The sequence below is a fragment of the Pseudophryne corroboree genome, chromosome 1, assembly GCF_028390025.1.
Source record: "Pseudophryne corroboree isolate aPseCor3 chromosome 1, aPseCor3.hap2, whole genome shotgun sequence".
NCBI classification, from domain to species: Eukaryota; Metazoa; Chordata; class Amphibia; order Anura; family Myobatrachidae; genus Pseudophryne; species Pseudophryne corroboree.
The window spans coordinates 1012188742-1012213374 of record NC_086444.1 but is presented as its reverse complement, the minus strand read 5'-3'; the positions used below and the strand labels follow the sequence as shown (position 1 = coordinate 1012213374).

The window sequence follows — 24633 nt, the reverse complement described above, 5'->3', positions numbered from 1 at the left end:
GCATATTTAATTTTCAGTTTCTGTGTAGACATGTTATTTGAAGCAAGAAGTAATCCCATATTAAGGCTATCATGTTTGATTCTCTCCAGTACTACTGGCACATATGCCCCCACAATGTAGTTCCCCACAGTAATACTCCATACGACCACAGTACTGCCCTTGCCCCAAATGCCTTCCTGGTCTCTTTACCAAACCCCCTTACCTTAACAGTTTTCTATGAAGTTCTGTCTTTCTCCACTGTCAGCTCCTCAACGTTTGATCCCTGGATGAAGATGACAGGCGGCACTCTCTCATAATATTCACTGTCGAGTAAATTGTGGCCATGCAGACCCAGACATATTGCCTTGCTTGCAACCCTCATTATTAGCATACTGACAGCGTGTCTGTGTCAGTATGGCTTCATTGCATGGTGCCTCTGGGTTTGATTGAATCGGTATGTTGCACTGTGCAATACCTAAATCTTAGCACCCTATGAGAACACACTACTCAAACATGCCTTGAGCCGGCCATGCAGCATTGCTTTACTTTCTTGCAAGACATTCTATTGTTAAACGACAGGTACAAGGGCAATGGTCTGTTATTGTAATTTGTAATCCATTTAAAAAAAAAATCTTCTTATTAGTTCTAGCATAATGGGAAACCTGCAAGTACATAAAGAATTGTTTATAAGAAACAGTTCATAAGAAAGTACCAGAAATCTTAATACAAAATTTGATGTCAGAAGAAGATAAAGCAACGGGAAGCATTTGGATCGGATATGATAATTTAGTAAAAGCCATACTTTTAATTAGAATCAAACATTTCAGTAGGGATAAAGGTAGCAGTTTTCAGCATCCTGACTATCTTCGTAAGAACAGGTGTAAGGTTCAAGCAATATAACAATGGCAGCGTTAATGAAATAGTAATACCAAGATATTTAAAATGCATAGTAGTAATCCAAAAATGGCCAAAGGCAGGATCTCGTAAAACAGGGCTGAGGCCCCCTAAAGGTAGTAGCTCTGATTTATGGAGGTTAGTTCTTTCGCCTCAAAAGAACCAAAAGCAGACAACACGGAAATTAAGGCAGGATAGAGAAAATACTGTAGGTTCTGAAACAAAAAATGTGTTAACTGCAAAGAGTGACAACTTAGGGGGTCATTCAGATCTGATGGCTGCTGTGCGTTTTCACACAGCGGGCGATCAAATCAGAACTGCGCATGCGTATGCACTGCAATGCACAGGCGTGTCGTACTACTACAATGGGGCATCGTCGGTCAGTGACGGGATGGTGCGAAGGATACATTCGCACGGGCATACGCAAGGTGATTGACAGGAAGAGGCCCTTTGGGGGTGGCAACTGACCATTTTCAGGGAGTGTCCGGAACAACGCAGGCGGGTTCAAGCGTTTTCAGGGAGGGTGTCTGACGTCAGCTCTGGCCCCAAATCAGCAGGATTCAATCGCACTGGAAGAGTAAGTTCTGGGCTGCGCAGAGACTGCACAAACTGATTTTTAGCAGTTCAGCTACACATGCGATTGCACAATTGCATGGCAAACATACACTCCCCCTGTAGGCAGTGACTATCTGAACCTAGGACAGCAAAAAACGCAGCCCGGCGATCAGATCTGAATGACCTCCTTAAGCTCCACATAATCAATAGATGAGCATAAAGCTATAGCAAGCGGTTCAAGAGCAATGATGAATAACGAGGGGGACATAGAGCAACCTTGATGGCTGCCTTGGTGAACCTGAAAAGAAGAGGGCATACAGCCATTACTATATGCAATGGACAGGAGGAGGGTGGAAGGAGAGCAGTATAAAGCTTTAAGGAGGGTGGAAAATTAGACAGGAAATCCAAATTTGAGTAATGTATGGTACAGACGATCCCAAGTGACCAAGTTGAAAGCTACTCTGCAAAAATAATAACGTGTGGAGTATGACACGTATACGGCAGCATTACTGGACTGGACTTATACTCTGTAATTATACGGCAGGATCACTGGACTTATACGGCAGGATCACTGGATTTATACGGCAGGATCACTGTAATTATACAGCACGATTACTGGAATTATATGGCAGGATCACTGGATTTATGTGGCAGTACCGCTGGACATATACGGCAGTATCAATGGACATATACAGCAGTATCACTGGACATATACGGCAGTATCACTGGACTGGACTTATACGCCAGTACCACTGTAATTATTCGGCATCATCACTGGACTTATACGGCAGAATCACTGGATTTATACTGCAGGATCACTGGAATTATACGGCAGGATCACTGGACTTATACGGCAGGAGCACTGGAATTATATGGCAGTATCACTGGAATTATACGGCAGGATCACTGGATTTATACGGTAGTACTACTGGACATATATGGCAGTACCGCTGGACATATACTGCAGTACCACTGGACATATACGGCAGCACAGGGACACCACCACTGGACTGATGCAGCACAACACAGCACCACTGGACTGGACTTATACAGCAGCACTGGACATATGGCAGCAGAGGACACCACCAGTCTGACTAGACTGATGCAGCACAACACACCACCACTGTACTGATGCAGGACAACACAGCACCACTGCAATGGACTGGACTTATACTGCAGCACTGGACATATGGCAGCAGAGGACACCACCACTGTGACTGGACTGATGCAGCACAATACACCACTGAACTGATGCAGCACAACACAGCACCACTAGACTGGACTTATACAGCAGCACTGCACATATGGCAGTAGAGGACACCACCACTGTGACTGGACTGATGCAGCACAGCACACCACCACTGTACTGATGCAGGACAACACAGCACCACTGCAATGGACTGGACTTATACAGCAACACTGTACATATGGCAGCAGAGGACACCACCACTGTGACTGGACTGATGCAGCACAACACAGCACCACTGGACTGGACTTATACAGCAGCACTGGACATATGGCAGCAGAGGACACAACCACTGTTACTGGACAGATGCAGCACAAGACACGTACACTGAGTACACTGAGGACGGAGACACGTCCTCTCTTTACACTCTCCAATGCCGGAGTGAAAATGGCGGCGACGCGCGGCTCCTTATATGGAATCCAAACCCCGCGAGATTCCGACAGCAGGATGATGAAATTTTGCCTCATTCTGGTTTCTGAGTCAGGCGGGAAAAACCGAGCCTGACTCTGATCCGGGCTCGGGTGGTGAAGTTCGGTAGGGTTCGGTTCTCTGAGAACCGAACCCGCTCATTTCTACACAGAATATGTGTCATAAGTATTTCCTTTATATTATTTTAATCATTAAAGACAACTGCCTCCCCTGACTGCACGTCCCTGCCGAGAGTATAGATCCACATAAAAAGCTCTAAGGAGGTTAAGATTCGTAATGTCCAGATCCTTCCACACATTAGCACCACCTGGGGCACGGAGGCCAGGAATGGAGGAGGGAGCAGTGTGGCAGAAGTCTACCAGCTTTAGGACCTAATTCAGCATGAGTTGTGGTTTTGCGGCAAAACTATAACTGCTTTCTGTAACATGCAGGGGGCTGCCCAGCAGATGGCAAGGCTGCCCCTCATGCCAGGTCCTCCCCCCCCGCGCTGTAATGCAAGCACATTGCTAAACAGTGATGCGCTTGCATCTAAAGGGTAGCCCCCTGCCTCCACAGCCTAGCGGCGAAGGCAGTAGACGAGCTGCCATGTTTTGGGTCACAGTGGCTGTGTCAGATGTCATGCAGCTGCCTCTGCCTGCCCTTCTCTGGGAAGTAGATCTCTGCCACAGCTTCAGAATGCATGGTGCTTGCCAAGAGCATCCCTTGGATGTTTTGGGTGGTTCTGCAGTATTGCAATTGGCTGCAATGTGCTGTTCCAGGCATTTTGAATTTGGAATAATAGAGCAATATACTTAAATAATATTTTAAACATTACAGAAAAAAAAAGATTTGTATTTTAACCTCAAAATAGTTTAACATTTTTATTGTATATATAGCTTTCAATGTTTAACAGCAGTAATGTTTTAGTATTAATATCGTTTTCTCATTTTTATATGATTTTCTAATATATGAGAATGCAAAAGCTCACTAACAGCTCATTAGCTAACACAGTCACGTATGTGCTAGAAATATTGAGCATTATTTCATTTTATTTTACTTTACTTATGTTTATGACCCTTAGAGACTATAAAGCATGAGAAGTTTTGAACAGAGTGCACATGATCATAAAACTGAAAATTATTTTTTATTGACTTCTACTAAGGATTGTTTAAAATGGTATGAAACATGTAGTTCAGATTAAAGGAAAAATAATGACATCAGATTGTTTGGACACTGAAGTCTACTTTTATGGAAAATGACTGCAGCCTTCTTTAAGTAACTTCCCTAATAAATAAATATTACAACTGTGTCTGCTAGTTTAAAGTGTAGCAGTAATAATGTGTTACCTAACTTGGGAGTAACTTGTTCACAATTGCATAAATTATTTTTTACTGGCTATAGAATCAAGCTAGAGTATATAAAAATTTGTTCTCATTGAACTTTGTTCTCACCAATGTGTCTATTAAAGAGGGTTAAGGGGCCCATACATCAGCAATTGATACAGGCAATTTAGCAATTTGCAGATGATTGTGTCAATAAATCTGCAATGTATGGGGGTACACAAATCAATTGGGATTGTTAAATCAGGTTTTTCAACATGTTTAATTTCACAGATCAATTGGGATTGTAGATTGCTAGTGTATGGGCAACAATCTGCAGAACATTTCTAGTAAACTGATAAGTATTTCAAGATTGGCAGATCTGTTTAACTGAAAATAATCTGCAAATCACTGAAATATATCTGTAATGTATGGGCAAGTCAGTTGGATTGAAGAAACAATATATCTTGGGAATCTCAAATAAATTGCGATTGCAGATGTATGGGTACCTTTAGAATGCCCACAGTGAATTGAATCAGTATAGTTATTCATGTACATCGTGGTGAAAATGGGCATACTGGAACACTGTAGATTATGATGAAAAATCAGAATTACAGTACAGTTGCATTTAGTTAGTATGGGTGATAAAAGAGGTGTCAGTGACAGTAACAGGGTGTACTGTAATAGAAGATTTGAAACCACCCAAGACTATCTATCATGCATAAAAAAGCCCAGTGAGGAGATTTCCCATTATTCTCTGAACTTTGAAACACTTTATTGAATGCTACAGTACTCCAATAGAAGCTCTCACCAGTGTTGTCACCATGAACATTGAGGAGTTATCTCAGAAATTTGAAAATTGGTATAAAACATCTCCAGGATTCAAAATGTTTGTATATTGCTAATATAATACAATATAATATAATCAAACATAACTTTCTCTGAACATCCTGGGTTACTGATGATACTCTATCTCCCTGATGTTTTTTTATTGGCAGAGTGAAATGACATGTAGCATACATTTTTACTAGTGAAACATAATTTAATTACACATTGATCATTAGAGAAACCTACATACACATATCTGCATATATGCTGCCATCTTATCAAATACAGAGATTGTGATCCTAATTTTGACATTATTTGAAATATTTGAACATCACTCTTTTAACTTTTTCATAGGTTTCATATGTTAAAGCTATTGATATTTGGATGGCAGTTTGTCTCCTCTTCGTGTTTTCTGCCTTATTGGAGTATGCAGCAGTCAACTTTGTATCCAGGCAGCACAAGGAACTTCTAAGATTTCGAAGAAGGAGAAAGAAGAATAAGGTATTTTATGATATATATAAACACTTGTATGACATTTTCTCAGAGTTACATGTGTGTGGTTTACATTTCTTAAAGTTTTATGATATTTTTAATTTATTTGGAACTTTATGCAATCTTTTTGGAAAATAATGTCAACATATAAATGACAGTTTGCTGCTATCTAGCAAAGGTAATAATGCTGTAGAACTTCATTTTATTTGGTTGTTGAATACAGTTTTTATATAAAAAATGTATTCTTATTTAAGATTTATATTTAAATGCAATAGCATTTTTCATGATTAATTTTGCAGTTAGGCATAGTGTTGAGAGGTATAACTAGGGGCAAGACTGCCATCAAAAATTGTGAGGCCCAGGACTAACAAAATAGGCAGCCCCCCCACCCGCATTGTTAATGTGTAAAAAATGCTACTTGCACCATGCTTTTACTCCATTTTCTACACACACACACACACACACACACACACACACACACACACACACACACACTGTATATATCACAAATACCCTCGCGTTTGCTGCTGCACAGGTGCTTATGAGGATGAGGCTGCCGCTGGGCACTCTGCATTGATTAGGCTCCACCCACTTGAGCATAATGCTGCGATTGGTGGGTCAAAGGTGAAGGGGAGGCACCAAAATGATGCAAGTGTCATAGAATTGTAATATTAATCCCTCCCTCTCCCTCTCACCATAGACCTGCTACACAACATTATGCCATGAGAGGTGGGGCTTAGATCACAGGGCTCCAGGCAGCTAGTCTAAAGAAAATTGACCTGCCAGCGGGGTTTCTGAGTAGTGAAAAACTCCCAGTGCGTGCACTAGTGTCTCCGGTTACAACAAACTCAGCAGCAGGGCCATAACTAGGTGTGTTCAAGGGGTGTTGTCACACAGAGTGCAGGGCCCGGGGTGGTATCATCACTGCCCCATAGCCCTTGCTTCTGGTTAGCAAGGTTCCGGGAATAGCACCATGCAGACAGTATGGATGCTGTGGTGATGCCCACAGCATCCTTTGGATGCTCCAGACATGCACCCTGCAATCTGTACAGCCACTCGTACAGTCCTCAGGATGGTAGTGCTGCCCTTCCCAGTGCTGGTGGCCCAGGCCCCTCTGTGTGACATGATGATGTAATGTGCTCAGGTAGCTGTGCTAGCAAAAGCCGTACTGCCAGCCTGTTATGCTGCTGCCTTCCAAGTCAGGCAGTTGATGCTAGCAGCTTATCACTAGGTCCTCAGGAGTTGAGACTGTATCTACTCTGCCCTCCTGTCTTTCATGGTACCTGCAGTAGGAATCAGAAGATCTGTTCCCTGTGCCATCTAGTCCTGTCCCCTCCTCAGAACATGACCCCTCCCTCTCCTCCTCTTCTACTTGCGGCCCAGGTAATCCATATGTTAGTATCACATTCTTAATTCCAAGGGCAGCCTGGGTCATGTGCCCCCTGTGCCCTCCTCCTTAATCTGGCTCTGCATGGCAAAATAAAACAAATGTTCATAGGCATCTTTCCATGAAACCTTCCGAAAAACTTTTCCTTCTACCATGCTGTTTGCCTTCTAAAAGGAAATGTAAAATCGGATATAAAACCAAATCTCACTAAAAATCGATTAACATCATAGGTTCTTTTACATAAACAAATATAGGATCCTTGATTAACTAACATTTGAATTGAAAATCAAACTACAAAACCTCAAAATAATAGACTAATAGCAGACAGGTGATTTTTGCTTCTAGACAACATTCTATTCCCTTAACCTTCATTATGATGCTTAGAAAGTAGAGATGACAGACACTATGTCAAGGTTTTTGCAATTAAGTGCATGTGCCAAAGTCTAATGGTGATGCCACTTGCAGCGTTTACCTTTATGCAGAGTAATTGACCATTTGTGTGCATTAATGGGGTAATGGTAGCAAAAACGCAGGCATGGTGGGGGTCAGTTTTGGGGCACATCACTGGGTGCACCTACGAATCCTTACTCATGCAGCGTTCCTCTGGCATCTCTCTGTATGATGGCATGCTGTGTGTCTGCTAATTTAATTAAGCTGAAAATGATCAAAGTACAGTGCATTTGGAAAGTATTCCCATCGGTTCACTTTTTCCACATTTTGTTACGTTACAGCCTTATTCCAAAATGGACTAAATTCATTTTTTTCCCTCAAAATTCACACAATACCCCATAATGACAATGTGAAAAAAGTTTTTTGAGATTTTTGCAAATTTATTAAAAATAAAGAACTAAGAAATCACATGTACATAAGTATTCACAGCCTTTGCTCAATACTTTGTTGATGCACCTTTGGGAGCAATTACAGCCTCAAGTCTTTTTGAATATGATGCCACAAGCTTGGCACACATATCTTTGGGCAGTTTCTCCCATTCCTCTTTGCAGCACCTCTCAAGCTCCATCAGGTTGGATAGGAAGCATCAGTGCACAGCCATTTTCAGATCTCTCCAGAGATGTTCAATCAGATTCAAGTCTGGGCTCTGGCTGGGCCACTCAAGGACATTCATAGAGTTGTCCTGAAGCCACTCCTTTGATATCTTGACTGTGTGCTTAGGGTCATTGTCCTGCTGAAAGATGAACCATCGCCCCAGTCTGAGGTCAAGAGCGCTCTGAAGCAGGTTTTCATCCAGGATGTCTCTGTACATTGCTGCATTCATCTTTCCCTCTATCCTGACTAGTCTAACAGTTCCTGCCACTGAAAAACATCCCCACAGCATGATGATGCCACCACCATGCTACACTGTAGGGATAGTATTAGACTGAGCGGTGCCTGGTTTCCTCCAAACATGATGCCTGGCATTCATGACAAAGAGTTCAATCTTTGTCTCATAAGACCAGATAATTTTGTTTCTCATGGTCTGAGAGTACTTCAGGTGCATTTTGGCAAACTACAGGCGGGCTGCTAAGTGGTTTTTACTAAGGAGTGGCTTCCGTCTGGCCTCTCTACCATACAGGCCTGATTGGTGGATTGCTGCAGAGATGGTTGTCCTTCTGGAAGGTTGATCCTCTCTCCACAGAGGAATGCTGTAGGTCTGACAGAGTGACCATCGGGTTCTTGGTCACCTCCCTGACTAAGGCCCTCCTCCCAGGATAGCTCAGTTTAGATGGCCGGCCAGCTCTAGGAAGAGTCCTGGTGGGTCTGAACTTATTAATTTATTAACAGTTTCTTATATAGCGCAGCAAATTCCGTTGCGCTTTACAATTGGAGACAATGATAAAACAAAACTGGGTAATAAACAAACAGTCATAGAGGTAGGAAGGCCCTGCTCGCAAGCTTACAATCTGTAGGGAAATAGGCATTGATAGACAAGGAAAGGCATTATCTATTGCATATCTGTCCACCGGATATCAAAGGTTCTAGGTGGGTTGCATGATATCACATCACAGCAATGATGTACCATGGTCAGAAGGAAGGGAAACTGAAGAAAGAGAAAATATGGGGAGGATATGTGCGGACTGTACACTGGGGACATAATCAGATAGGAAAGCTTATGAAGGTTGAGTGAGCGGTTCAGGAATGTGAGGTTGAGTAAGCGGTTCTAGAATGTGATAAGCTAGCCTGAAGAGGTGAGTTTTCAGGGAACGCTTGAAGCTTTGGAGACTTGGGTAGAGTCTGATTGTGTTTGGCAGGGCATTCCACAGAGTGGGTTCAGCACAAAGAAAGTCATGCAATCGTGCATGTGAGCAAGTAATCAGTTGTCAAATCCTAATTTTTACCATTATGTCTCCTTGTTGCAGCTAAGTAAAAGATTGAATTGAAGTCAGATTTATAAAAAATTAATTATTTATTTAAAAGACCACGCCCGTATACAGGCTGAGAGGCACATCCTTTCAGCCCGGGTCAAAGACATCACCAGAGAAAACATGGTGATTCATTTAGTTTTATAATACATGGTTACACCCAATTCTTATAACACTCCCAATGATTTCATGCATCTTGGAGTACAATGTTATGCTCATATTAGGACAGGGTACCAGCTAGAAGCTGGTTAGCCTTATTTGGTGCTAATTCCAATTCTGTTACACACAATGAGTTTGCTAAACTCTGTTAAAGGTACATGTATCTGATTAGTGAACTAATGTCTGTATAAAGGTCATCTATCTAACAAAATGGATGGAGGGTTAGGGTATATTATATGATGGGTATAGCTGTATACCTATTAAATTTGAGAGTGTATTGTATTAATAAAATGAATGATATTCCTTATGCACTTAGATATTTAACAGAGTGTGGATGAAAGATGTATATCTTGTGAAGAGCGGAGAGATCAGGTTGGGAGATATTTTGAGATGAGCAAAGAGATGTACATTGGTGCAGTATGGTTAATGGCCTTATGTTTGAGTAAAAGTATTTTATATTGAATATGGTAGAAGTTCTTCCATTTATGGATGCTGGAGGCCACTGTACTCATTGGGACCTTTAAAGCAGCAGATATTTTTCTATACCCTTCCCCAGATTTGTGCCTCGAGATAATCCTGTTTTGGAGGTCTACAGACAATTCCTCCATGCTTGGTTTGTGCCCAGACATGCACTGTCAAGTGTGGGACCTTATATAGACTAAAAAACAAAAAATGACTGTTTGCGCTTTGATATTAAATGGTACATATATGAATGAAGACGCCTGTATAATGAATAACCATCTGGTTTTTATTCAATAGAAAATAGAAAATAAAAAATAGAGATTATTTAACAATCTGCTTTCACTATATAAAAATAATGTATACATGTGATCTAACACTCTTCCTAATTTCAACAATCACTAAAAAAACACCTGGCATGTATTACCATATATAGTATGAATACTTACACACGCTCTGGATAATACCTATTCCCAGAAATAGATCTTTCATAAAAAAGTGCAATTTAACTTTGAAATGCTGTCCCATAAATATGTTTTAGAAGCAAATGCGCTTAAAAGTGCTTTCCCAAATTGTGGTTGCTGCTCATATGCTGTGTGCACACAGCCTAGCATTCCATGGAATATGTATTTCTATACGTGGTGTGAAGACTTTTGCACAATCTTATAATTTTGCCAAATGCAAGATGCAGTCTCTTATATATGCATACAGTGGAACTGTATATGTGCCGTCCCACAGTATGTGCAAATGATGCTTATAATACTTGTCCCGTAATGTGATTGCTGCTTGAATGCCATATACGGCAGCTTACCACTACAGACCGAATAGCTGTTTGCGGGATCTTGCGCTGCACTCAGCGGTGTATGGTGCTGTCTCTCACCCGTCTGTGTCCACTCAACAGAGCACGGGAAGCTGGAGCTGCTTGTATACGGACGGCTATGCAGATCTGACTCTCCCAGTCAGCTGGTTGGCCGCGTCCTCATTACAGGAGACCCAGCCGGCGGTTTCAGATTTAAAGAGTCATGTTTGGCCATCCTTGGTTTCCAGCTTATGGACCAAAACACCATCAGCTTTAGAATTGTAGAATGATCAGCAAATTCTCCCTCTAACGCGTTTCGCACCTGGGTGCTTCCTCAAAGAGTAATATGCCTTGTATTTAGATTACTTTGTATACCTAATCATCCTAATTGGTTACCCTTTCCTATTTGTCCAAGTAAATGCACAGGTGTAGTATATCGTCTATAATAAATCTTTGCTAATCAGCATAGTATTTTTATACAACTACCTATATACACACTAAATAAAAAACTCTATTGTCAAGGAGAGACACACAATATATTTTTGAATATCATCAAACATGTACATATTATCAAAAGGATGTAAAAATTGCAAAATGTAATTTATAAAATACAATACAAAAATAATAATAATGAAAATTATAAAACACATTCTTATAGGTATCGAACTCTTGCCCTTCTTAATGATAAGCTGACGTTCTAACCACTAGACTATCGGCTGCTCATGATTCCAAATGTATGTTTCTACATACTTAAATATATGAATTAGTGGTATGCGTAGTATGGGTACAAGTGCCGAAAATATCTCAAGAGGCAATAGGTACAGCTTAGAGTCTAAAGCCATAAGGGATTTCCATGTAGGTCATATATAAGTTTTGAATGTTATTTTTAGGCAATACATTAGTGCATAATAATGGGTAAATACTTTATAAAAGATAGTGACATGGAATTAAAACAGAAAGGACCTGCCGATTAATGGCTGGAATGTCGGCTTTGGTTGTAAGAAAACCCAGGGTATAATGTTTAGGGAACCTTCTGTTAGTATTATATTATAATATCATTTAATGAAGTGTTCGTGGGATAGAGTCATAAAAAAATATAACTAAGACTGCTATTATCCTTGGGCAAATAATTTATTTCTCAGCTCCCTTTTCTCTCTAAGCTACTTGAGAGACTTGCCTACACTCGACTCATACACTTTCTTAACTTACACAATTTATTGGACCCACTTCAGTCAGGCTTCCGTTTCCAACACTCCACAGAGACAGCACTGACTAAAGTGGTTAATGATTTGGTCACTACGAAGTCTAAAGGCCATTACTCACTAATTATTCTTCTAGATCTATCTGCTGCCTTTGACACTGTGGACCACTCTCTTCTCATACAAACACTACAATCCCTAGGTCTTAAAGACACAGCCCTTTCTTGGTTCCTATCCTACTTATCTAATCGCTCCTTCAGTGTTCGCTTCTCTGAATCTACCTCCTCTTCGCTACCTCTTTCAGTTCGAGTACCACAAGGCTCAATCTTGGGTCCTCTGCTTTTCTCTATCTATACCTCATCTCTTGGTAAACTAATCAGCTCGTTTGGCTTTCAGGATCATCTGTATGCAGATGATACTCAAATCTACTATCCTCCCCTGATTTGTCCCTATCTGTACTGGGCCGTGTCACTGAATGCCATTCTGCCATTTCATCTTGAATGACATCTCGCCACCTCAAACTTAATATTTCAAAAACAGAGTTAATTATATTTCCACTGGCCAATAGTAGATATCTCTATCACTGTTGAAAACTCGACAATCTGCCCTACCGCATGAGCTCGCTGCCTAGGTGTCATCCTTGACTCTGATCTGTACTTTGTTCCCCACATTCAATCTGTCTCAAAATCATGTTTCATGCATCTAAAAAACATATCCAAAATACGACCAAACCTTACACAAGACACTGCTAAAACTCTAATCCATGATCTCATCACCTCCCGCATTGATTATTGCAATAGTCTCCTATCTGGTCTTCCCAAAACGAGACTCTCACCATTACAATTCATTTTTAATGCAACTGCAAGGCTAATCTTCAGCGCTAGACATTCATTGTCTGCAGATCCACTCTGTCAGTCCCTCCATTGGTTAACTGCATTCTACCGTATTCATTATAAAATATTTTACTTACACACAAAGCCATTAACCAAACTACACCAAAGTACATCTCTTCACTTATCTCAAAATATCTCTCAACCTGACCTCTTCGCTCTTCACAAGATCTGCGTCTCTCATCCACATTCATTACTCCCACTCACGATTGTAGGACTTTAATCGGGCTGCACCCACTCTGTGGAATGCTCCCTCCATGTACAATTAGACTCTCCTCTAGTCTCCAAACCTTCAAGCGTTCCCTGAAAACTAACCTCTTCAGGCAAGCATATCAAATTCCAGAACCGCCCACATAACTTTCCTAAACCTACCTATCAAATTGCATCCACTCAGCACAGTTCACACATATCTTCTCACTAGTGATGAGCGGGTTCGGTTTCTCGGAATCCGAACCCCCCCAAACTTCACCCATTTTACACGGTTCTGAGGCAGACTCGGATCCTCCCGCCTTGCTCGGTTAACCCAAACGCACCTGAACGTCATCATCCCGCTGTCGTATTCTCGTGAGATTCATATTCTATATAAGGAGCCGCGTGTCGCTGCCATTTTCACTCATGCATTGGAGATGATAGGGAGAGGAAGTGCAGCGTTCTCTCAGTTGTGTTCAGTGTGCTGCAAATATCTGTGCTCAGTGTGCTGCAAATATCTGTGCTCAGTGTGCTGCAAATATCTGTGCTCAGTGTGCTTGCAAATATCTGTGCTCAGTGTGCTGAAAATATCTACGTTCTCTGCCTGAAAAACGCTCCCTATCTGTGGTGCATTGTAGTATATAGTAGGAGGACAGTGCAGAATTTTGCTGACCAGTGACCACCAGTATTATATCAGTACGGTACAGTAGTCCACTGCTCTACCTACCTCTGCGTCGTCAAGTATACTATCCATCAATACCTGTGGTGCATTTTAGTTGTGCGCAGTATATATAGTAGGAGGACAGTGCATAATTTTGCTGACCACCAGTATATAATATATAGCAGTACGGTACAGTAGTCCACTGCTCTACCTACCTCTGTGTCGTCAAACATACTAATCATCCATTCCTGTGGTGCATTTAAGTTATGCAGAGTATATATTGTAGGAGGACAGTGCATAATTTTGCTGACCACCAGTATATAATATATAGCAGTACGGTACAGTAGTCCACTGCTCTACTAACCTCTGTGTCGTCAAGTATACTATCCATTCATACCTGTGGTGCATTTTAGTTGTGCGCAGTATATATAGTAGGAGGATAGTGCATAATTTTGCTGATCACTAGTATATAATATATAGCAGTACGGTACAGTAGTCCACTGCTTTACCTACCTCTGTGTCGTCAAGTATACTATCCATCCATACCTGTGGTGCATTTAAGTTGTGCGCAGTATATATAGTAGGAGGACAGTGCATAATTGTGCTGACCACCAGTATATAATATATAGCAGTACGGTACAGTAGTCCACTGCTCTACCTACCTCTGTGTCGTCAAGTATACTATCCATCCATACCTGTGGTGCATTTAAGTTGTGCGCAGTATATATAGTCGGAGGACAATGCATAATTGTGCTAACCACCAGTATATAACATATAGCAGTACGGTACAGTAGTCCACTGCTCTACCTAACTCTGTGTTGTCAAGTATACTATCCATCCATACCTGTGGTGCATTTAAGTTGTGCGCAGTATATATAGTAGGAGGACAGTGCATAATTGTGCTGATCACCAGTATATAATATATAGCAGTATGGTACAGTAGTCCACTGCTCTACCTACCTCTGTGTCATCAAGTATACTATCCATTCATACCTGTGGTGCATTTAAGTTGTGCGCAGTATATATAGTAGGAGGACAGTGCATAATTTTGCTGACCACAGTATATATTATATAAGCAGTACGGTACAGTAGTCCACTGCTAAACCTACCTCTGTGTTGTCAAGTATACTAATCATCCATGCCTGTGGTGCATTTAAGTTGTGCGCAGTATATATAGTAGGAGAACAGTGCATAATTTTGCTTACCACCAGTATATAATATATAGCAGTACGGTACAGTAGTCCACTGCTCTACCTACCTCTGTGTCATCAAGTATACTATCCATCCATACCTGTGGTACTATTCATCCATACCTGTGGTGTATTTAAGTTGTGCGCAGTATATATAGTAGGAGGACAGTGCATAATTGTGCTGGCCACCAGTATATAATATAAAGGAGTACGGTACAGTAGTCCACTGCTCTACCTACCTCTGTGTCATCAAGTATACCATCCATCCATACCTGTGGTGCATTTAAGTTGTGCGCAGTATATATAGTAGGAGGACAGTGCATAATTGTGCTGACCACCAGTATATAATATATAGCAGTACGGTACAGTAGTCCACTGCTCTACCTACCTCTGTGTCATCAAGTATACTATCCATCCATACCTGTGGTGCACATCCATACCTGTGGTGCATTTAAGTTGTGCGCAGTAAATATAGTAGTAGGACAGTGCATAATTTTGTTGACCACCAGTATATAATATATAGCAGTACGGTACAGTAGTCCACTGCTCTACCTACCTCTATGTCGTCAAGTATACTATCCATCCATACCTGTGGTGCATTTAAGTTGTGCGCAGTATATATAGTAGGAGGACAATGCATAATTGTGCTGACCACCAGTATGAAACATATAGCAGTACGGTACAGTAGTCCACTGCTCTACCTAACTCTGTGTCGTCAAGTATACTATCCATCCATACCTGTGGTGCATTTAAGTTGTGCGCAGTATATATAGTAGGAGGACAGTGCATAAATGTGCTGATCACCAGTCTATAATATATAGCAGTACGGTACAGTAGTCCACTGCTCTACCTACCTCTGTGTCGTCAAGTATACTATCCATCCATACCTGTGGTGCATTTAAGTTGTGCGCAGTATAAATAGTAGGAGGACAGTGCATAATTTTGCTGACCACCAGTATATAATATATAGCAGTACGGTACAGTAGTCCACTGCTCTACTTACCTCTGTGTCTTCAAGTATACTATCCATCCATACCTGTGGTGCACTTAAGTTGTGCACAGTATATATAGTAGGAGAACAGTGCATAATTTTGCTGACCACCAGTATATAATATATAGCAGTACGGTACAGTATTCCACTGCTCTACCTACCTCTGTGTCATCAAGTATACTACCCATCCATACCTGTGGTACTATCCATCCATACCTGTGGTGTATTTAAGTTGTGCGCAGTATATATAGTAGGAGGATAGTGCATAATTGTGCTGACCACCAGTATATAATATATAGGAGTACGGTACAGTAGTCCACTGCTCTACCTACCTCTGTGTCATCAAGTATACTATCCATCCATACCTGTGGTGCATTTAAGTTGTGCACAGTATATATAGTAGGAGGACAGTGCATAATTTTGCTGACCACCGGTATATAATATATAGCAGTACGGTACAGTAGTCCACTGCTCTACCTACCTCTGTGTCATTAAGTATACTATCCATCCATACCTGTGGTGCATTTAAGTTGTGCGCAGTATATATGGGTGTGGTTCGTTTTATCGACAGTGTCTAGATCGACAATGTTTAAGTCGACCACTATAGGTCGACAGTCACTAGGTCGACATGGATGGAAGGACGACAGGGTTTCTAGGTCGACATGTGCTAGGTCGACAGGTCTAAAGTTCGACATGAGGATTTTTTTTGTGTCGTTTTCTTCGTAAATTGACCGGGATCCCAAATTATTTCACCGAGTCCCCTCGCATGGCTCGCTTCGCTCGCCATGCTTCGGGCATGGTGCCTTCGATCCACTACCGCTTCGCTCGGCACACTTTATAGTTCCAATCGTAGTCCACGTGGATCGTTAAGTATGAAAAAATCCCAAGGAAAAAAAAAGTGAAAAACTCATGTCGACCTTTAGACCTGTCGACCTAGCACATGTCGACCTAGAAACCCTGTCGACATTCCATCCATGTTGACCTAGTGACTGTTGACCTATAGTGGTCGACCTAAACATTGTCGACCTAGACACTGTCGATCTTCAGACCGGATCCCGTATATATAGTAGGAGGACAGTGCATAATTGTGCTGACCACCAGTATATAATATATAGCAGTACAGTACAGTAGTCCACTGCTCTACCTACCTCTGTGTCATCAAGTATACTATCCATCCATACCTGTGATGCATTTAAGTTGTGCACAGTATATATAGTAGGAGGACAGTGCATAATTTTGCTGACCACCAGTATATAATAAATAGCAGTTCGGTACAGTAGTCCACTGCTCTACCTACCTCTGTGTCGTCAAGTATACTATCCATCCATACCTGTGGAGCATTTAAGTTGTGTGCAGTATATATAGTAGGAGGACAGTGCATAATTTTGCTGACCACCAGTATATAATATATAGCAGTACGGTACAGTAGCCCACTGCTCTACAACCTCTGTGTAATCAAGTATACTATCCATCCTTACCTTTGGTGCATTTAAGTTGTGCGCAGTATATATAGTAGGAGGACAGTGCATAATTTTGCTGACCACCAGTATATAATATATAGCAGTACGGTACAGTAGTCCACTGCTCTACCTACCTCTGTGTCGTCAAGTATACTAATAATCCATACCTGTGGTGCATTTAAGTTGTGCGCAGTATATATAGTAGGAGGACAGTGCATAATTTTGCTGACCACCAGTATATAATATATAGCAGTACGGTACAGTAGTCCACTGCTCTACTTACCTCTGTGTCTTCAAGTATACTATCCATCCATACCTGTGGTGCATTTAAGTTGTGCGCAGTATATATAGTAGGAGAACAGTGCATAATTTTGCTGACCACCAGTATATAATATATAGCAGTACGGTACAGTAGTCCACTGCTCTACCTACCTCTGTGTCATCAAGTATACTATCCATCAATACCTGTGGTACTATCCATCCATACCTGTGGTGTATTTAAGTTGTGCGCAGTATATATAGTAGGAGGATAGTGCATAATTGTGCTGACCACCAGTATATAATATATAGGAGTACGGTACAGTAGTCCACTGCTCTACCTACCTCTGTGTCATCAAGTATACTATCCATCCATACCTGTGGTGCATTTAAGTTGTGCGCAGTATATATAGTAAGAGGACAGTGCATAATTTTGCTGACCACCGGTATATAATATATAGCAGTACGGTACAGTAGTCTACTGCTCTACCTACCTCTGTGTCATCAAGTATACTATCCATCCATACCTGTGGTGCATTTAAGTTGTGCGCAGTATATATGGGTGTGGTTCATTTTATCGACAGTGTCTAGATCGACAATGTTTAGGTCGACCACTATAGGTCGACAGTCACTATGTCGACATGGATGGAAGGACGACAGGGTTTCTAGGTCGACAGGTCTAAAGGTCGACATGAGGGGTTTTTTTGTGTCGTTTTCTTCGTAAAGTGACCGGGATCCCAAATTATTTCACCGAGTCCCCTCGCATGGCTCGCTTCGCTCGCCATGCTTCATGCATGGTGCCTTCGATACGCTACCGCTTCGCTCCGTAGTCCACGTGGATCGTTAAGTATGAAAAAATCCAAAAAAAGTGAAAAACTCATGTCGACCTTTAGACCTGTCGACCTAGAAACCCTGTCGACCTTCCATCCATGTTGACCTAGTGACTGTCGACCTATAGTGGTCGACCTAAACATTGTCGACCTAGACACTGTCGATCTTCAGACCGGATCCCGTATATATAGTAGGAGGACAGTGCATAATTGTGCTGACCACCAGTATATAATATATAGCAGTACGGTACAGTAGTCCACTGCTCTACCTACCTCTGTGTCGTCAAGAATACTATCCATCCATACCTGTGGAGCATTTAAGTTGTGCGCAGTATATATAGTAGGAGGACAGTGCATAATTGTGCTGACCACCAGTATATAATATATAGCAGTACGGTACAGTAGTCCACTGCTCTACCTACCTCTGCGTCATCTGTAGGCCATTGCTATAGATATATTACTGGCGTATAATTCCACACATTAAAAAATGGAGAACAAAAATGTGGAGGGTAAAATAGGGAAAGATCAAGATCCACTTCCACCTCGTGCTGAAGCTGCTGCCACTAGTCATGGCCGAGACGATGAAATGCCATCAACGTCATCTGCCAAAGCCGATGCCCAATGTCATATTAGAGAGCATGTAAAATCCAAAAAACAAAAGTACAGTAAAATGACCCAAAAATCAAAATTAAAAGCGTCTGATGAGAAGCGTAAACTTGCCAATATGCCATTTATGACACAGAGTGGCAAGGAACGGTTGAGGCCCTGGCCTATGTTCATGGCTAGTGGTTCAGATTCACATGAGGATGGAAGCACTCATCCTCTCGCTAGAAAAATGAAAAGACTTAAGCTGGCAAAAGCACAGCAAAGAACTGTGCGTTCTTCTAATCACAAATCCCCAAGGAGAGACCAATTGTGTCGATTGCGATGCCTGACCTTCCCAACACTGGACGGGAAGAGGTGGCGCCTTCCACCATTTGCACGCCCCCTGCAAGTGCTGTAAGGAGCACCCGCAATCCAGTTCCTGGTAGTCAAATTGAAGATGTCACTGTTGAAGTACACTAGGATGAGGATATGGGTGTTGCTGGCGCTGAGGAGGAAATTGACAAGGAGGATTCTGATGGTGAGGTGGTTTGTTTAAGTCAGGCACCCGGGGAGACACCTGTTTTCCATGGGACGAATATGGCCATTGACATGCCTGGTCAAATTACAAAAAAATCACCTCTTCGGTGTGGAATTATTTTAACAGAAATGCGGACAACAGGTGTCAAGCCGTGTGTCGCCTTTGTCAAGCTGTAATAAGTAGGGGTAAGGACGTTAACCACCTCGGAACATCCTCCCTTATACGTCACCTGGAGCGCATTCATCAGAAGTCATTGACAAGTTCAAAAACTTTGGGTGACAGCGGAAGCAGTCCACTGCCAATTAAATACCTTCCTCTTGTAACCAAGCTCCTGCAAACCACGCCACCAACTCCCTCAGTGTCAATTTCCTCATTAGACAGGAATGCCAATAGTCCTGCAGGCTATGTCACTGTCAAGTCTGACGAGTCCCCTCCTGCCTGGGATTTCTCCGATGCATCCTTGAGTGTAATGCCTACTGCTGCTGGCGCTGCTGTGTTGCTGCTGGGAGTCGATCGTCATCCCAGAGGGGAAGTCGGAAGACCACTTGTACTACTTCCAGTAAGCAATTGACTGTCCAACAGTCCTTTGCGAGGAAGATAAAATATCACAGCAGTCATCCTGCTGCAAAGCGGATAACTCAGGCCTTGGCAGCCTGGGCTGTGTTAAATGTGTTTCCGGTATCTACCGTTAATTCACAGGAAACTAGAGAATTGCTTGAGGTACTGTGTCCCCGGTACCAAATACCATCTAGGTTCCATTTCTCTAGGCAGGCGATACCAAGAATGTACACAGACCTCAGAAAAAGAGTCACCAGTGTCCTAAAAAATGCAGTTGTACCCAATGTCCACTTAACCATGGACATGTGGACAAGTGGAGCAGGGCAGACTAAGGACTATATGACTGGACTGTGACAGCCCACTGGGTAGATGTATTGCCTCCCGCAGCAAGAACAGCAGCGGCGGCACCAGTAGCAGCATCTCGCAAACGCCAACTCATTCCTAGGCAGGCTACACTTTGTATCACTGCTTTCCATAAGAGGCACACAGCTGACAACCTCTTACGGAAACTGAGGAACACCATCGCAGAATGGCTTACCCCAATTGGACTCTCCTGGGGATTTGTGACATCGGACAATGCCACCAATATTGTGCGTGCATTACATGTGGGCAAATTCCAGCACGTCCCATTTTTTGCACATACATTGAATTTGGTGGTGCAGAATTATTTAAAAAATGACAGGGGCATGCAAGAGATGCTGTTGGTGGCCCGAAGAATTGCGGGCCACTTTCGGCATTCAGCCTCCGCGTGCCGACGACTGGAGCACCAGCAAACACTCCTGAACATGCCCCGCTCTCATCTGAAGCAATAGGTGGTAACGAGGTGGAATTCAACCCTCTATATGCTTCAGAGGATGGAGGAGCAGCAAAAGGCAATTCAAGCCTATACAGCTACCTACGATATAGGCAAAGGAGGGGGAATGCACCTGACTCAAGTGCAGTGGAGAATGATTTCAACATTGTGCAAGGTTCTGCAACCCTTTGAACTTGCCACACGTGAAGTCAGTTCAGACACTGCCAGCCTGAGTCAGGTCATTCCCCTCATCAGGCTTTTGCAGAAGAAGCTGTAGAGATTGAAGGAGGAGCTAAAACAGAGCAATTCCGCTAGGCATGTGGGACTTGTGGATGGAGCCCTTAATTTGCTTAACCAGGATTCACGGGTGGTCAATCTGTTGAAATCAGAGCACTACATTTTGGCCACCGTGCTCGATCCTAGGTTTAAAGCCTACGTTGTATCTCTCTTTCCGGCAGACACAAGTCTGCAGAGGTTCAAAGACCTGCTGGTGAGAAAATTGTCAAGTCAAGCGGAACATGACCCGTCAACAGCTCCTCCTTCACATTCTCCCGCAACTGGGGCTGCGAGGAAAAGGCTAAGAATTCCGAGCCCACCCGCTGGTGGTGATGCAGGGCAGTCTGGAGCGAGTGCTGACATCTGGTCCTGACTGAAGGACCTGCCAACCATTACTGACATGTCTACTGTCACTGCATATGATTCTGTCACCATTGAAAGAATGGTGGAGGATTATATGAGTGACCGCATCCAAGTAGGCACGTCAGACAGTCCGTACGTATACTGGCAGGAAAAAGAGGCAATTTGGGGGCCCTTGTACAAACTGGCTTTATTTTACCTAAGTTGCCCCCCCCTGCAGTGTGTACTCCAAAAGAGTGTTTAGTGCAGCCGCTCACCATGTCAGCAATTGGCGTACAAGGTTACTTCCAGAAAATGTGGAGAAGTTGATGTTCATCAAAATGAATTATAATCAATTCCTCCATGGAGACATTCACCAGCAATTGACTCCTAAAAGTACACAGGGACCTGAGATGGTGGATTCCAGTGGGGACGAATTAATCATCTGTGAGGAGGGGGATGCACACAGTGAAAGGGGTGAGGAATCGGAGGATGAGGAGGAGGTGGACATCTTGCCTCTGTAGATCCAGTTTGTGCAAGGAGAGATGGTAACGAGGTGGAATTCAACCCTCTATATGCTTCAGAGGATGGAGGAGCAGCAAAAGGCCATTCAAGCCTATACAGCTACCTACGATATAGGCAAAGGAGGGGGAATGCACCTGACTCAAGCGCAGTGGAGAATGATTTCAACATTGTGCAAGGTTCTGCAACCCTTTGAACTTGCCACACGTGAAGTCAGTTCAGACACTGCCAGCCTGAGTCAGGTCATTCCCCTCATCAGGCTTTTGCAAAAGAAGCTGTAGAGATTGAAGGAGGAGCTAAAACAGAGCAATTCCGCTAGACATGTGGGACTTGTGGATGGAGCCCTTAATTTGCTTAACCAGGATTCACGGGTGGTCAATCTGTTGAAATCAGAGCACTACATTTTGGCCACCGTGCTCGATCCTAGGTTTAAAGCCTACATTGTATCTCTCTTTCCGGCAGACACAAGTCTGCAGAGGTTCAAAGACCTGCTGGTGAGAAAATTGTCAAGTCAAGCGGAACATGACCCGTCAACAGCTCCTCCTTCACATTCTCCCGCAACTGGGGCTGCGAGGAAAAGGCTAAGAATTCTGAGCCCACCCGCTGGTGGTGATGCAGGGCAGTCTGGAGCGAGTGCTGACATCTGGTCCGGACTGAAGAACCTGCCAACCATTACTGACATGTCTACTGTCACTGCATATGATACTGTCACCATTGAAAGAATGGTGGAGGATTATATGAGTGACCGCATCCAAGTAGGCACGTCAGACAGTCCGTACGTATACTGGCAGGAAAAAGAGGCAATTTGGGGGCCCTTGTACAAACTGGCTTTATTTTACCTAAGTTGCCCCCCCTGCAGTGTGTACTCCAAAAGAGTGTTTAGTGCAGCCGCTCACCTTGTCAGCAATTGGCGTACGAGGTTACTTCCAGAAAATGTGGAGAAGATGATGTTCATCAAAATGAATTATAATCAATTCCTCCATGGAGAGATTCACAAGCAATTGACTCCTGAAAGTACACAGGGACCTGAGATGGTGGAGTCCAGTGGGGACGAATTAATCATCTGTGAGGAGTGGGATGCACACAGTGAAAGGGGTGAGGAATCAGGGGATGAGGAGGAGGTGGACATCTTGCCTCTGTAGATCCAGTTTGTGCAAGGAGAGATGGTAACGAGGTGGAATTCAACCCTCTATATGCTTCAGAGGATGGAGGAGCAGCAAAAAGCCATTGAAGCCTATACAGCTACCTACGATATAGGCAAAGGAGGGGGAATGCACCTGACTCAAGCGCAGTGGAGAATGATTTCAACATTGTGCAAGGTTCTGCAACCCTTTGAACTTGCCACACGTGAAGTCAGTTCAGACACTGCCAGCCTGAGTCAGGTCATTCCCCTCATCAGGCTTTTGCAGAAGAAGCTGTAGAGATTGAAGGAGGAGCTAAAATAGAGCAATTCCGCTAGGCATGTGGGACTTGTGGATGGAGCCCTTAATTTGCTTAACCAGGATTCACGGGTGGTCAATCTGTTGAAATCAGAGCACTACATTTTGGCCACCGTGCTCGATCCTAGGTTTAAAGCCTACGTTGTATCTCTCTTTCCGGCAGACACAAGTCTGCAGAGGTTTAAAGACCTGCTGGTGAGAAAATTGTCAAGTCAAGCGGAACATGACCCGTCAACAGCTCCTCCTTCACATTCTCCCGCAACTGGGGCTGCGAGTAAAGGCTAAGAATTCCGAGCCCACCCGCTGGTGGTGATGCAGGGCAGTCTGGAGCGAGTGCTGACATCTGGTCCGGACTGAAGGACCTGCCAACCATTACTGACATGTCTACTGTCACTGCATTTGATTCTGTCACCATTGCACAAACTGGCTTTATTTTACCTAAGTTGCCCCCCCTCCAGTGTGTACTCCGAAAGAGTGTTTAGTGCAGCCGCTCACCTTGTCAGCAATTGGCGTACGAGGTTACTTCCAGAAAATGTGGAGAAGATGATGTTCATCAAAATGAATTATAATCAATTCCTCCATGGAGACATTCACCAGCAATTGCCTCCTGAAAGTACACAGGGACCTGAGATGGTGGATTCCAGTGGGGACGAATTAATCATCTGTGAGGAGGGGGATGCACACAGTGAAAGGGGTGAGGAATCGGAGGATGAGGAGGAGGTGGACATCTTGCCTCTGTAGATCCAGTTTGTGCAAGGAGAGATTGATTGCTTATTTTTTGGTGGGGGCCTAAACCAACCAGTCATTTCAGTCACAGTCGTGTGGCATACCCTGTCGCTGAAATGATGGGTTTGTTAAACTGTTCATGTCCTGTTTATACAACATAAGGGTGGGTGGGAGGGCCCAAGGACAATTCCATCTTGCACCTCTTTTTTCTTTCAGTTTTCTTTAGATCATGTGCTGTTTGGGGAGTATTTTTTGAAGTGCCATCCTGTCTGACACTGCAGTGCCACTCCTAGATGGGCCAGGTGTT

The 24633-nt window shown here is 43.1% G+C and overlaps 1 protein-coding gene across 1 annotated transcript in view; it reads left to right on the top strand.

Annotated features, from left to right (window-relative positions):
- Positions 1-24633, top strand: part of GLRA3 (glycine receptor alpha 3) — a 334324-nt gene that overhangs the window by 274201 nt on the left and 35490 nt on the right. The window contains exon 8 of the mRNA XM_063920651.1: positions 5584-5730. Within this exon, the coding sequence (XP_063776721.1) occupies positions 5584-5730 (147 nt within the window). The remainder of the gene's footprint in view (positions 1-5583; positions 5731-24633) is intronic.